We start from the raw sequence: 13,000 nt of genomic DNA, 5'->3' as shown, positions 1-13,000 counted from the left end.
CGACCAGGCAACCCCGATTGGAACAGATAATGAGGCCCTGGACTCAGGTCCCTAACCTCTTGGGGCTACAGTCAGGCTGCTGCTGCTGCTGATGATGATGAAGTAAAGTTTTCCAATCGGTCGGTAACATTCAAACTTTAGAACCGACCGCACGCGCACAAATCGAAAGGCTAGAAAAGTGAAAAGATTATGCTGCAGAATGCACATTAGTTCTTTCGAGCGAAATCAACTTCGAGCACCGAGAAAAGAAAGTAGAAGAGGCCGAGTTCGCCCCTGGAGCCAGTTGAGAGAACCCCGTTGTGCCGGAAGCTTTGCGAAACGAAAAATAGTTCGCGTTGTACGGCGCATATCCTTTACACGGCATCCTGTACGTGAACTGAAGGCCTTATATATAAGCTCTGAAACGCATTTACCATGGCAGGAACAGGCTGCGGCACTACTTTATGCGCTATTGAGTTGACACGCGTGCACATAGGAACAGAGTTGAGGAAGAAGTGAGCGTTGATGCGGCGCAAGGCTACAAATACGTGGACCCTTGACCCGGGCAGGCAGTCGGCATCTTGACAGCTTAGTCTCGGAGTGGCATCGAACATGCGCGAGATAGTCCACATTCAGACAGGCCAGTGTGGCAACCAGATTGGGGCGAAGGTAAGCCACCTCTACCACCTCGCGGGTTATTTCACGGCTCAGGGGATCGCGGTTGCCTTTCGGTCCCAGTGCCGGTCCCGGCGCTTTTTACGTTGGTGATTACGTTGCGTCCTAAACGCCACGTACTAGAATCTCGTTTCAGGATACGGGCGAAAGCAGTTGCCTGTAAAGCAGTCGCGGCTTTTAGCAGACGTACTGCTTTCGTTCTAAGTTGTGGCCTTTTTGCGTTGGACAATGTTGAGCCCTAGCTAATGCTCATCGAAGGCTCTTGTTCTTGACCACTCCTTTCGCTCTGACCTTTTAATTACTGCTCGCGCTTTGAGAGCGTTGAGATATTGTTGTGTTATGGCATATAGCTCAGACTTTATTCCCGGTTGTAAAAAATTCGAGACAATCGGTCTTGGCGGTGAGGTGACATGGAACAGTTTTATGGCAAATGACTGCCGCAAAGCGATCGGCGAAGATTCTTTGACGGAATTTTTTTTCGCGCGACCTAGTTTTCGCGTATGATGCAATCCAAAAGCCTCAAGCGATCTTAGGCCCTTCCGGTTTTCCGCCATCAGCAAGACACATGGCGGGTGAGAATCGATGACAGTTGACGAGTTGACTACAAAAACCAGTTGACAAGTGGAACTGTAGCAGTTATATGTTGCTTTCGCTGTGAATTACAGCATCTAAATATGATTTGACTGCCGCCACTGCGCGATGTGACGCCACTCTAATTACTGAAATCTTTTCCCGTCTGCAGTTTTGGGAGGTGATTTCCGATGAGCATGGCATCGATCCGAGCGGGGCGTACCATGGTGATTCGGACCTCCAGTTGGAGCGCATCAATGTCTACTACAATGAGGCCTCCGGTACGCGTCTGGCTGTATTTCGGTTGATAATTTCACTTTGAAGCTTCCCCGTCGAGTTTATCTTGCCTTGCGGCTGTTTCGCACTGCTAAGCATTAGGGAAATTTTCCGGGCCGTTTGGCACATGACTTCAACAGAAACAGCAAGCGAAAGACAAAACCGAACGCTGTGTGTATGGTTGTCCCTTATTCTCGCTCCTGCCTTAATAGCGCTGTTTGTGCTGTTAAGCTGATATCTGGCCTGTCAATGGAGCTTCTTCAACGGCAGGCCTTTGCTCTTCAAGCTTTAAATTCTACAACCGATCGCGCAAATCTAGTCAGGTCAAAGTGCAACGCCTAGTGACCTCTTCTGCTTGCGGCATGTTATGCTAGGCCATTGCAGCTTTTGAGGTTGCATTGCCACAAGTCCCGCAGGGATTAGATTTAAGGTTCTTGACCAAAGCCTTTTTTCTCATAGGCAATGAATGTTCACAACGCGAATGAGTTTGGAATAATAATAATAATAATAATCATAATTGGTTTTGGGGGAAGGAAATGGCGCAGTGTCGGTCTCATATATCAGCGGACACTTGAACCGCGCCGCAAGGGAACGGATAAAGGTGGGAGTGAAAGAAGAAAGGAAGAGAGAGGTGCCGTAGTGGAGGGCTCCGGAAAAATTTCGGCCACCTGGGGATCTTTAACGTGCACTGACATCGCACAGCACACGGGCGCCTTAGCGTTTTTCCTCCATAAAAACGCAGCCGCCGCGGTGGGGTTCGAACGCTGGTTTTGAATTCCCTCGTCAGGTTTGACGAGGACATAGTACGTCTCCCCTCTACTACGTTTCCTCTTGCTGCAGTGAGTTTGTAAGGAGTTTTTAACTCTATGTTTGCTAATACCGCCGCTGTGCTTCATTTGGAAGGGACTCGATCATGACATCCATGATTCGGCGGACGCATTTCTATGGAGGCGAGACCATAAAGAGCCGTGTGTTCTGCGATCTTATTGCGCGTAAAGTAACCCGAGGTGGTGCAAATTTATCCAGAGGCCGGCACTACTGCGTTGATGACAGCCCATGTACAGAATTCGGAATGTTAATCCCATATAGGACACCGTTTGTTTAGTAATACGGAACAGAATCGAAACAGGAGTCGCAACAGGACGTTAATGTAGTGACATCATTTTGATCCATCTCAATTTATCTATCAACATTTCACCTTCTGTTTTTCTGCTGAAAGATATTTAAATATTTTATTATTAAATATAACTGGATCATCTGTTTAAAGGCCGGGAGGTGGCGGAAGGGCCTAGTAGTGCCGCTTTTATTTGCTATGACACCTACAGTTGGTGCGCTCCATTTCCTTTCTTTAACTGGCTTTGTTGTGACGCAGGTACTTGTAATAACTGCACGGTATCTTTGTTGCCGCTAAGTGATATTTATTTTTTGTTTCAGAAGGTAAATACGTGCCTCGGGCCATCCTGGTTGACTTGGAGCCGGGAACCATGGACGCCGTCCGCTCGGGACAGTTTGGACAACTCTTCCGGCCGGATAACTTTGTGTTCGGTAAGGGGCTTCTCGGCTTAAAATCTACTACATAAACGCACCCACAAGAGCGCACAGTGCAGACTAATCTTTAAAGCGCAGAACTGGCTAAATTTGTACCCACATCTCTGTACGCACAGCGAATCCTCGCTCAGTATAATCCAGTCCGAGTGGCAGTCAGTTTAATACAGCCACGCAATCAAGTACTTCGAGTTTGAAATATGAGCATTCTCATCAGTTCCTTGCGAAACCTAGGCCGCCAAGATTGAGACGCAAGCTTGGTGGTTCATCAAGAATGTAGTGCACCGTGAAAAGAGCATATTACGAGAGAGGCAACACATGGGCCATTTCGAAATTAAATTGAATCGGAATTAGCTCCGTTAATCGAGGAAATACAAGGCAAAAGCTGTCGGCGTTCAATGTGTTCATTGACGTGGACACCGTTCTAGACGCTTAAGGAAGTGCGTAAACTGGCTCCCCGGGTCAGTGGACGCTTCACTCGCCCTTCGAGTTACGTGACGATGGTGAAGACATGTGGGCTGCATGCATTATAATAATTGGTTTTTGGGTAAAGGAAATGGCGCAGTATCTGTCTCATATATCGTTGAACACCTGAACCGCGCTGTAAGGGAAGGGATAAGGGTGGGAGTGAAGAAGAAAGGAAGAAAGAGATGCCGTAGTGGAGGGCTCCGGAATATTTTCGACCACCTGGGGATCTTTAGCGTGCACTGACATCGCACAGCCCATTGGCGCCTTAGCGTTTTGCCTCAGTAAAAACTCAGCCGCCACGGTCGGGTTCGAACCCGCGAACTCCGGAGCAGTAGCTGAGCGCCCTAACCACTGAGTCACCGCGGCGGGTCTCTGAATACATTAGCACTGATAACTTCGTGGTGGACACGCGGCACTGCAGTAATAGGCCGCAGCGTTCATTGGGTGATCAACCTCTCGCGATCATCAACTGCAACCTGCCACAGAGGCAGGGTGGACGCGCTGCATATCCAAAGTGCGGAAGGCAATCAAGTGGGGTTTTAAAGTGAAGGCTTTACTGGCCGCAAACTTGCTATTTCGCCGTGGCGATGCTCAGAGGAAGCACATAACGTCACAACGCGCGGTTCACCGCGCATATTTCTCTCTTTCTCGCTCCCTAGTCACTACTGAGCATGCGCCACTAGTAGCACCGAGCCACAGGTGTTCCGGCGCTGCGCAGCGCCATGCCTTTCCTCAAAATCCAACTTTCAATTTTCAGTTTTCTCTTTTTTCTTTCCCTCCCTCCTTTATCGCTTCCTTTACGGCGCGGTTCGGGTGTCCACCGAGATATGTGAGACTGTTACTGTGTCATTTCCTTTCCTCAAAAACCAAAAAAATCTAGTCAGCCGACGGCGTTCATAGTTCATTGGCGTTGAGAACTTTGAAAAGGCCGTTCATTTTCACGAAAGGAAAGGCGTAATATTAAATGTAATAATTAGTTTTGGGGGAAAGGAAATTGCGCAGTATCTGTCCCGTATATCGTGGACACCTGAACCGAGTTGTAAGGGAAGGGATAAACGAGGGAGTGAAAGAAGAAAGAGGTGCCGTAGTGGTTGGCTCCGGAATAATTTCGACCACTTGGGGATCTTTAACGTGCACTGACATCGCACAAGACGCGGGCACCTTAGCGTTTTTCCACCATAAAAACGCAGCCGCCGCGGTCAAGTTCGAACCCGGGAACTCCGGATCAGTAGCCGAGCGCCCTAACCACTGAGCCACCGCGGCGCACAACCGGCTCCATGGGTCAGTGGAGACCTAAATCTCGCTTTCATGCATGTGGCGCTGGTGTCGAACTGCAAAAGAATGCTTTGAATGCGTTCCCCACATTGGATAGGCAGCGCGCCCTCCCTGCCACCCTGGGAGGTGGCACGCAGTTAATGGTTGATCGCGAGATATTGATCAGCAAACGAACGCAGCGGCTTAGCTATTGCTGCAGTGCCGCATGTCAGCCACAACGCTGTCAGCGCTATTGCATTCAGGCCACATCTCTCTCCCACCACTGCCACATGCATAATAATAATTGAATGAGGCGTCCGCATATCCATATCCAGGCAGCCAGTTATGCGCCCTTCCTTTGTTCAACTCCATCGTCGTCTAGAACTTTGTCAACGCCAAGAACACAGTGAACGCCGACACCTTTCGCTTTGTATACCCTAGATTAACTGAGCTAATCCACATTAATTTTTTGCAGTTGCATGCCAACGCCACTTTACATGAAAGCGAAAGTGAGGTGTCCACTGACCCAGGGAGCCATTTGTGCGCCTTTCCTTTCGTAAAAATGAACGGCCTCTAGGTTTTCAACACCAATGCACCAAATGAGCGCCGGCGGCTCACTTGTTTTGCTCGGTTTTGAGGAAAGGAAATGGAGAAGCAACTGTCCATATCTCTCGGTGGACGCTAGATCGAATGGATAAAGGCGGGATGGAAACAAGAAAAAAGAAAACTTGAAAATGAATTTTTAAGAAAGGTGTGGCGCGACGCAGCGGCGGAACACCTATGGCTCGGTGCAACTAGTGGTTCATGCGCAGTAGTGACTAGACACGCTTACCCGAAATGGGCCGCTGGCTATAGTCTAGCGTAGCTCTCGCTACAAAAGATTCCATCCGCCTTTGACACAACACCACATCACTCAGCAAAACGCATAGGTGGCGCATTACACAAGGAAGGGAGGCGGCCGTCTGCGGGGACAATCCGGCATAAAACAAAAATATTAAAGACAGATATAACACAGGATATGAGCACAGCAGGCGGCTCTCCCTCCCCTGTGTTCATGTCATTTGTCACTCGTTTTACGTAGTGACTCGCTGGAGAGATTGTGTTCTGTAGCCGAGTACAATGCGAGCCATGACTTGTTGAATTGTTTGCAGACGTGAACATATATTTTCAAATTCTTTCATCCGTCGCATTATCAGAAACTTCCGCAAGCTGTTAACTTCAACTGTGTTGAGCGTTGCTTATCTCTCTACTCGCTACCTCCACCAAGCAGCATAAGTATAGTTTTTTCCGCCCAGTGCATGGCTTTCTTTCTACATGAATAATTCCAATAAGTTCGTTGTGTCGCCTCCCAGCCTCCACGTGGCCAATGAAACGCTGAGCAGTATAATTCAATATATGCAAATATTCATTGTTTGTTCTTCTTGTGATATTTAGCGTGCTTATAGAGAACTGTACTATTGTTGTTTTTGATAGTGCCACGTTTATTTGGTGTACTAGCTTTAACAAAATATTTTCAAATAATGTATTGTAATTGCAGTTGGTAATTTTCACCTGTATTCTAGTGCATTCTTATGGTGTTGTATTGCCTTAAGTATTGTGTATATTTGTTGCATATTTTCAGAGTAACGTGTGTAACGATTACTGCAGTCTGATGCTTGAATTTTAATAAAGAATGTTTTGGATACAACCATGTGTCTCCTCACGGGATTAAACTTAGTGATGCAAACGAAGCCTAGCTTCAGAAGGATCGACATCTGAGCTGCGTTGTCTTTTCTACGTTCTTGTTCGTTTTGAGTGCACTAAACTTTTCCTTAAAGCCTAGCCTTTGCTGAAACGAGAATGCAGATATTAATCACAAAGTGAACATATATGTTGGTGTTTACAACCGCACGCGTTTCATCAAGTTTTGTTGTTTTCCTCATAATAATAACAACAATAATAATCCCGTTGATCGCACTTCGTTCTTTTTAATTTGGTGGAATTAAAATGAAATGGCATATTTTCCAGTAGCGCAGCAGGCTACAGGGTGTTGTCGGTATAGGGAAAGGGGGCCTGCATGCGCATTAGCCCAGGGCCCCATTTTTCTTATTCCGGCCCTGGAATCGCACACAGCGCTCCACAACCCACCCAATGGACCACCGGTGTCCAAAGAATGAACGAAGGGCGTCTGCTACCAAACGTTAGGACTTCCGATGGAGGCCTATAGTTTTATCCCGAATACAAACTACAGACATCCCTGGGACCATCCCATGCAAAATAAAGGCGGCCGAATGAACGTCCTACGTACGTCCACGCCGGACATTCAGACGTCCTTCGGATCCCAAAATTAGGATATAAGTTCCCGGATACGTCTATAGAACGTCCCTTCCCTCATTTGACGCGCGCATGACATCCACTAGTACGTCACCACAGTTCGGATGCTCATACCACCATCGATGAACCCAATTCCTACCGTCATCAGCCAGACGGCCGGAAACGAACATTTCTTGGACCATTTTATGGCAGCTGCTAAAACAAATACGGTTGAAAGCTGTAATTCCTTGGCATTAGCTGAACACCCAAGGAAGAATTAACATGCATACAACTTTCTCAAAAACTCTGAGACGACTGCAGTCTGCTGCATTGAAGAAATGCGAAAGCATTAGCGGTGGTGGCTGCTGGTGCGTTTAGGTGCTTCGTTTGTACCACTAAGTACTTTCTTTGTACGACTAGGTGGTTCCTTTGTACGACAAGGTGATTCTTTTTTACAACTATTCGCTTCTGTTTCTTCTACTTCTGCTTCTATGCCTTTGAGTTGAATATGAAGTCATTTTTATAAGTTCCGTTAGAAGGGTCCCCAAAACTCACGCGTAAGCTTGAAGGTTCAACACGACTTTAATGTGCAGCGAAACGGGCGTAAGTACGAGAGTGGCAATATATGTGCTTTTTCCAAATTAAGATTCTATCCGCAGTTGCTACACCGCAGAACACAACGCCCCACATCACTCCAGCAAAACGGGTATGTGACATATTAATGACTGGATGTAGTCCTCAGTGGGAGAAATCTGGCAGAGTGCAAAAAAAATTAGGACAGCGATAAAAGATGGGTACTGCAGAGAGCCTCCTTCTGTCCTCGTCTTGTCTGCCACATAGCTCTTTTACCAGAGTGACTTAGTGCCGAGATTGAGTTCTGAAGGCCGAGTGAAACATAGCCATCACTTGTTATAGTCTTTACATGCCTGAAAACTAATTAAATTAATTCACACGTAACAGCATCCTAATATTATCCAAACTTAACTTTACCTATGAAATGCGGTGTTTATCCCCCTATTGGCTATGGCCATCAGGCCACTTAAGTCAATTTTTGTTGCCTTTCTGGCTGCTGTGTGAAGTGTGTTTGGATAGTGGCTTTCCTTTATTGCATATTCCAGTACTGATTTTCTTCAGAATACAGTTTGTGCAAGTATACGCCTTTCACAACCTGCCCCTTCAGGTCAGAGTGGTGCTGGCAACAACTGGGCCAAGGGCCACTACACCGAGGGTGCTGAACTGGTGGACTCGGTGCTCGACGTTGTGCGCAAGGAGACGGAATCCTGCGACTGCATGCAGGGATTCCAGCTGACCCACTCCCTGGGCGGTGGTACTGGATCTGGCATGGGCACACTGCTCATCTCGAAGATCCGTGAAGAGTACCCCGATCGCATCATGAACACCTACAGTGTAGTGCCCTCTCCAAAGGTGTGTGACATTATCTGCAGGACCCAATTTCAGCATCTTTGAAACAAAGCAAACATGACATTTCGGCCTTGCTTTATAAGGCGCCTTCCTTGAATTTTGATTAGTCGGTATGCACAAAGTTCTCATTCTCTTCCTGCGGCTACCTCTAGGTTTCGGACACTGTCGTCGAGCCCTACAATGCTACTTTGTCAATGCATCAGCTTGTGGAGAACACCGACGAGACCTACTGCATCGACAACGAAGCACTCTACGACATTTGCTTCCGGACGCTGAAGCTCACGACTCCCACCTACGGAGACCTTAACCACTTGGTTTCTGCAACGATGTCGGGTGTGACCACATGCCTGAGGTAAGTATTTCTCAGCTTCGTTCAAGGGGTCACTTAAGCGCCTCATGCATGTTCATAAAGAGCCCAAAGAGGTCGACACCATCCGCCGAATTGCTAGTTCCGACGGCAGTGATCGGTTCAATATGGAACAAGCACTGCAAAGACTGCGGTCGCCAAGGTCTTTTACAAAATATTTAGAGTAATACATTACAGCTAATCTCCATGTATGAAGTGCATGTGGTGGCAATATTTTCAGAAAATACAATGACGAGCAAGAAAGCAAATAAAAGCACCCTCACCGTCCGCATAAAAACTAACAAACACCGCACCTGCTATAGCCAGCCAAGCAGCTGCTCAAGGAAGCTTTGAAAAGCACTTCAAGGAAAGTGAATTCGGCAGCGGCAGCAATAACGAGAAGGCGGCTGTCGTCGGGAATAATGGAGCGGCGCCTAATCTACGGCATGCGATTGCACACATTGGGAATAAAATGGCCGTGTTTAACCACTGTACCTCAAAAAACCCATGAGGCGAAAAGGTAAATTAAGGCCTCGCGCTGTAAATGATGAAAAACTACTCTGTTCAAAAGCAAACATCTCAAATCTCTTGGAAATAATTTAGGTGTGTGTCAGTGGAGAATACTTTTTGAACTTTTTCTCCTTTATAAAGCGCACATTTATCTCGTTCAGCTCCTTAATCCTAGCGTACAGGACCTCCATATAAAGCATCACGTATATTGAAATCAGTTATCCCCGTTTTCTCTTTGGGAAAAGGGAATACAAATTCCCACGTTTTGGTATGGAAGTTTTTCTTCGATAAATAGTGGCACTTTCTGAGGACGTTGGGAGCAGAGTACAACATTAGCCTGCTGAGCAGTCAGTATGGAATAAATACTGGTTGCCATTGTTGGGAGATGGTGGTTTAGGGCCTGGAGAACGATCACATAATTCTAAAGTGCCACGACAACCGGCAGACCGGTGAAGTTAATACCCATCGATGTTCTCCTAATGTAGTAATTTGTATAACCTTTGAAGCTGGATACGAAGCAGTGACCACGTGAAGAATCCATTTTTATTTTTTGTGATTTTGCCAATGAATCGAAACCAGCAACCGAAGAAATCATGTTATCTTACTGAAGCTGGTTTGTTTCTCCGCCGTTGTAATTTGGCTGAGGCAAATAACAGGCATGCAGTTTTAATGTTCTCTAGAACAGACTGGCAAAGTGTAAACTATGTCACTTCTGAAATTTTCATGAGTTCGTTCTTTCATTGGGCTTCGTTGTCTGCACTGGCGTGAAGAGAACTGAATTTCAAATTTGATGACCCGATATTCAAAAGCTTTGAATGAACACCGCGCAACAATCGCGATATTCTACAAGATGCCTCCACTGACCGTTGTAGCTGCTCCACAATCTTACCACAATCTTGTTCTGACTGTTCCCAAACAAGAGCGCCCAACATACCTCTAAATTCTCTCTCCCCTTGTGAATTAAGCGGGCTTCTAATCAAGCACCGTCCCATTCCTCACAGATTTCCTGGGCAGCTGAATGCTGATCTTCGCAAGCTGGCCGTTAACATGGTGCCCTTCCCTCGCTTCCACTTCTTCCTGACTGGATTCGCTCCACTCACGTCCCGCGGCTGCCAGGAGTACCGGGCTCTGACTGTGCCGGAGCTGACGCAACAGATGTTCGATGCCAAAAACATGATGGCTGCTTGCGACCCCCGCCACGGTCGTTACCTGACAGTTGCTGCAGTCTTCAGAGGCCAAATGAGCATGCGGGAAGTCGATGACCAGATGCTCAACATCCAGAACAAGCAGTCGAGTCACTTCGTTGAATGGATCCCGAACAGCGTAAAGACAGCTGTCTGTGACATACCGCCTCGAGGTCTGAAGATGTCTGCTACTTTCATTGGGAACAGCACAGCCATTCAAGAGATTTTCAGGCGGATCTCCGAGCAGTTTACAGGTGACCATCGTGTTTGATTTGAAAGTGCTTCTTAAAAGCACATGCTTTCATTGTAGGTACCCATTGCTGTCGAGTTTCTGGGACAGCGCATTTTCGGGGACAGTTCTAGGAGTGTGACCCGGCCTGCTTGATATATTATTTTTTTTGCAGCTATGTTCCGCCGCAAGGCCTTTCTGCATTGGTATACTGGAGAGGGCATGGACGAGTATGAGTTCATCGAGGCAGAGTCCAACTTGAACGACCTGGTGTCAGAATACCAACAGTACCAGGAGTCCACACCTGAGGACGAGGGGGAATTCGAGGAGACCCAGGCAGAGGCCTAGTTTTTTGTGCGCAGCGCTTTTTTCTTTCGCTTTACAATAAAGTGTTTGTTTGTCATGGATCCTTCTTTTTGAGCCAGGTGCTTGTGCACTTTAGTATGTCGTAGGCCCGGACTGCGTCACAAGGATGGTCTTGCAAAGCAGCTAAACCTTACTGTATTGCAATGTGCGCACATCTGTAAATAGCCGTGTGACTGGCGTTTTCGACATTTTGACGAAACTCTAAAATCTGTTAAAAGCTTCTCATCGAACCACTTTTAGAGCGAACGCAAGGTGATCTTAAGGAAAACAAGTTTTGATGAGCTATTATTGGTCTCGGATACTTCCTGTCAAATGATGTGGCAAATTCTCTGTGCTGTCGAAACTGATATGAGACGAGCCGGTTTTTAGAACATCGCTTCGGAGAATACATTTTGCCTATTATTCTCAGTGTTATTTGACTGAGTTTTTTTGGCGTATTATCTAGCCATCATCTTTTGTTTCACATTTTTACGATTTTTAACAAAAACATCAGTGACGGGATCTTCGTCAATACTAGGACGATCGTATCACTTTCCTTGAGAGGCTCTTCTACTTGAGGGAAGGAAAACACGATGAGAAGACGCCGACAGGACATCGAGTAGCATTTGAGGCTGCTTGAACAATTCATTGTTCAGCGATAGTCGAGCTCCTCGGGGCTGCTGAACCTGTAGCGATCGAACCACAAGGCCCATATCTCGTTCTTCTGTGAGCGGCATAGCCCTAACCCGGGACGCAGCGCAGAAAGGTTCGTCGCCAAAGGCTTTGGCGATTCGCCACTGTGAGGAGCCCTCAATCCTTAATACTCAACGAACATTACCCGTGTTGAATTCGGCGCTATTGATTCAGAATCCCTTAGCGTGGTGTCCACAGAAACAGAGGGTAGGTGCTTTGGAAGCCACGCGAGCTTTCGTGATCTGAAAGCCCTATGGTTGGAAGCGGGAGCGATATTTCCGGCGAGGGCCTGGCGTAAACAGCTCTTTGTCTCTATAGCAGTTTAGCGTCAGCATCACCAGCTCTTAACGCGATAGCGGTAAAGGCCCCGTTCACCCGAAAATCCAGTGCCGATGTTCGTGTTTTCGGTGTTGTGAGTGAAAAATCGCAAGATCTTGATTGCCCAGGTATTGAATGCCCAGGTATTTTTGGATGCAAAGTAGAGAACGACCGTTTGCATATATGGTAATTAACCGATTGCGCTACCGCGTTATACCCTTAGGGCGGAGCTTAAGTGATCCTTCCAAGTTTTGCATGGCAGGTATGAAAGCGCTTCCTGATGTCCCTGAGGGGCGCAAGTATGTCTCCGTAGTACGTTTGCATTACAGGATAGGTTCCCACTTCGTCGACTACCGCTTGGTTTTATGACCGCGAGCTGTGGCGTTCGTGATTTGATTCCCGGTGTGTAGAGCCCATGTCATGGTAAGTGGTTCTCAGCTGGTAACCCCATGGCGGAATATTTGGGAAGCCTTCTCGATGGGGCTACCGCTAGTGTAATTACGACTGATTGTCTGCGACTCGACGTTACTGTGAAGGATCTGTACCATCTGTTGTCGTCGGCGACTGCGAGGATTTTCGTGGTCAAATAGCATCCAGGTCGCGGCAGTGTAACGCGAAATTCGGCGACAACTCGTGCACTGCTGGATTGGAACTCGTTGCATTTTTATCGCCTTACCGTAATATCCGGTATACAGTCCGCACGCAGTGTATAGTCCGCAACGCACAATTTTGGCTGCATATGGATTGTAAAACTTTTATTTCCAACAGTTTGAGAGGCTTTAGGCCCCTCGCCTAAACGACAGCCAGAATGTCCTGACTTGTGGCGGCGTCTTCGGCCAGTTGTACGACACTTGTCTGAATCATCAGATCGGTGCTGAATAGGAGAGCCTCCCA

At 47.2% G+C, this 13,000-nt stretch overlaps 1 protein-coding gene across 3 annotated transcripts; it reads left to right on the top strand.

Moving 5' to 3' along the window:
- The first annotated feature begins 293 nt into the window (after positions 1-293).
- On the top strand, positions 294-11,101 carry LOC144132363 (tubulin beta-4 chain-like). 3 transcript variants are annotated; one of them, XM_077664720.1, is made up of 7 exons: positions 294-648; positions 1,397-1,505; positions 2,938-3,045; positions 8,240-8,484; positions 8,634-8,833; positions 10,339-10,775; positions 10,926-11,101. In XM_077664720.1, exons 1-7 carry the CDS (start codon positions 592-594, stop codon positions 11,096-11,098), a joined length of 1,329 nt encoding a protein of 442 aa, XP_077520846.1. In that variant the 5' UTR covers positions 294-591; the 3' UTR covers positions 11,099-11,101. The 3 variants fall into 3 exon arrangements, with proteins under 3 accessions (XP_077520846.1, XP_077520838.1, XP_077520852.1); XM_077664712.1 differs by having other exon boundaries at positions 296-648; positions 2,935-3,045; XM_077664726.1 differs by lacking the exon at positions 2,938-3,045 and having other exon boundaries at positions 297-648.
- Positions 11,102-13,000: the final 1,899 nt, after the last annotated feature.

Source organism: Amblyomma americanum, chromosome 1, assembly GCF_052857255.1.
Source record: "Amblyomma americanum isolate KBUSLIRL-KWMA chromosome 1, ASM5285725v1, whole genome shotgun sequence".
Lineage (NCBI taxonomy): Eukaryota > Metazoa > Arthropoda > Arachnida > Ixodida > Ixodidae > Amblyomma > Amblyomma americanum.
The sequence above is the reverse complement of the archived record's forward strand: the minus strand, read 5'-3'. Positions and strand labels throughout refer to the sequence as shown.

Bases quoted from the DNA above. Each gene is read 5' to 3' on its own strand.
- LOC144132363 (XM_077664712.1), top strand. From the start codon at position 592: ATGCGCGAGATAGTCCACATTCAGACAGGCCAGTGTGGCAACCAGATT. The intron at 649-1,396 runs GTAAGCCACCTC...TCCCGTCTGCAG, and splicing joins GCAACCAGATTGGGGCGAAG to TTTTGGGAGGTGATTTCCGA. The intron at 3,046-8,239 runs GTAAGGGGCTTC...CTGCCCCTTCAG, and splicing joins GCCGGATAACTTTGTGTTCG to GTCAGAGTGGTGCTGGCAAC.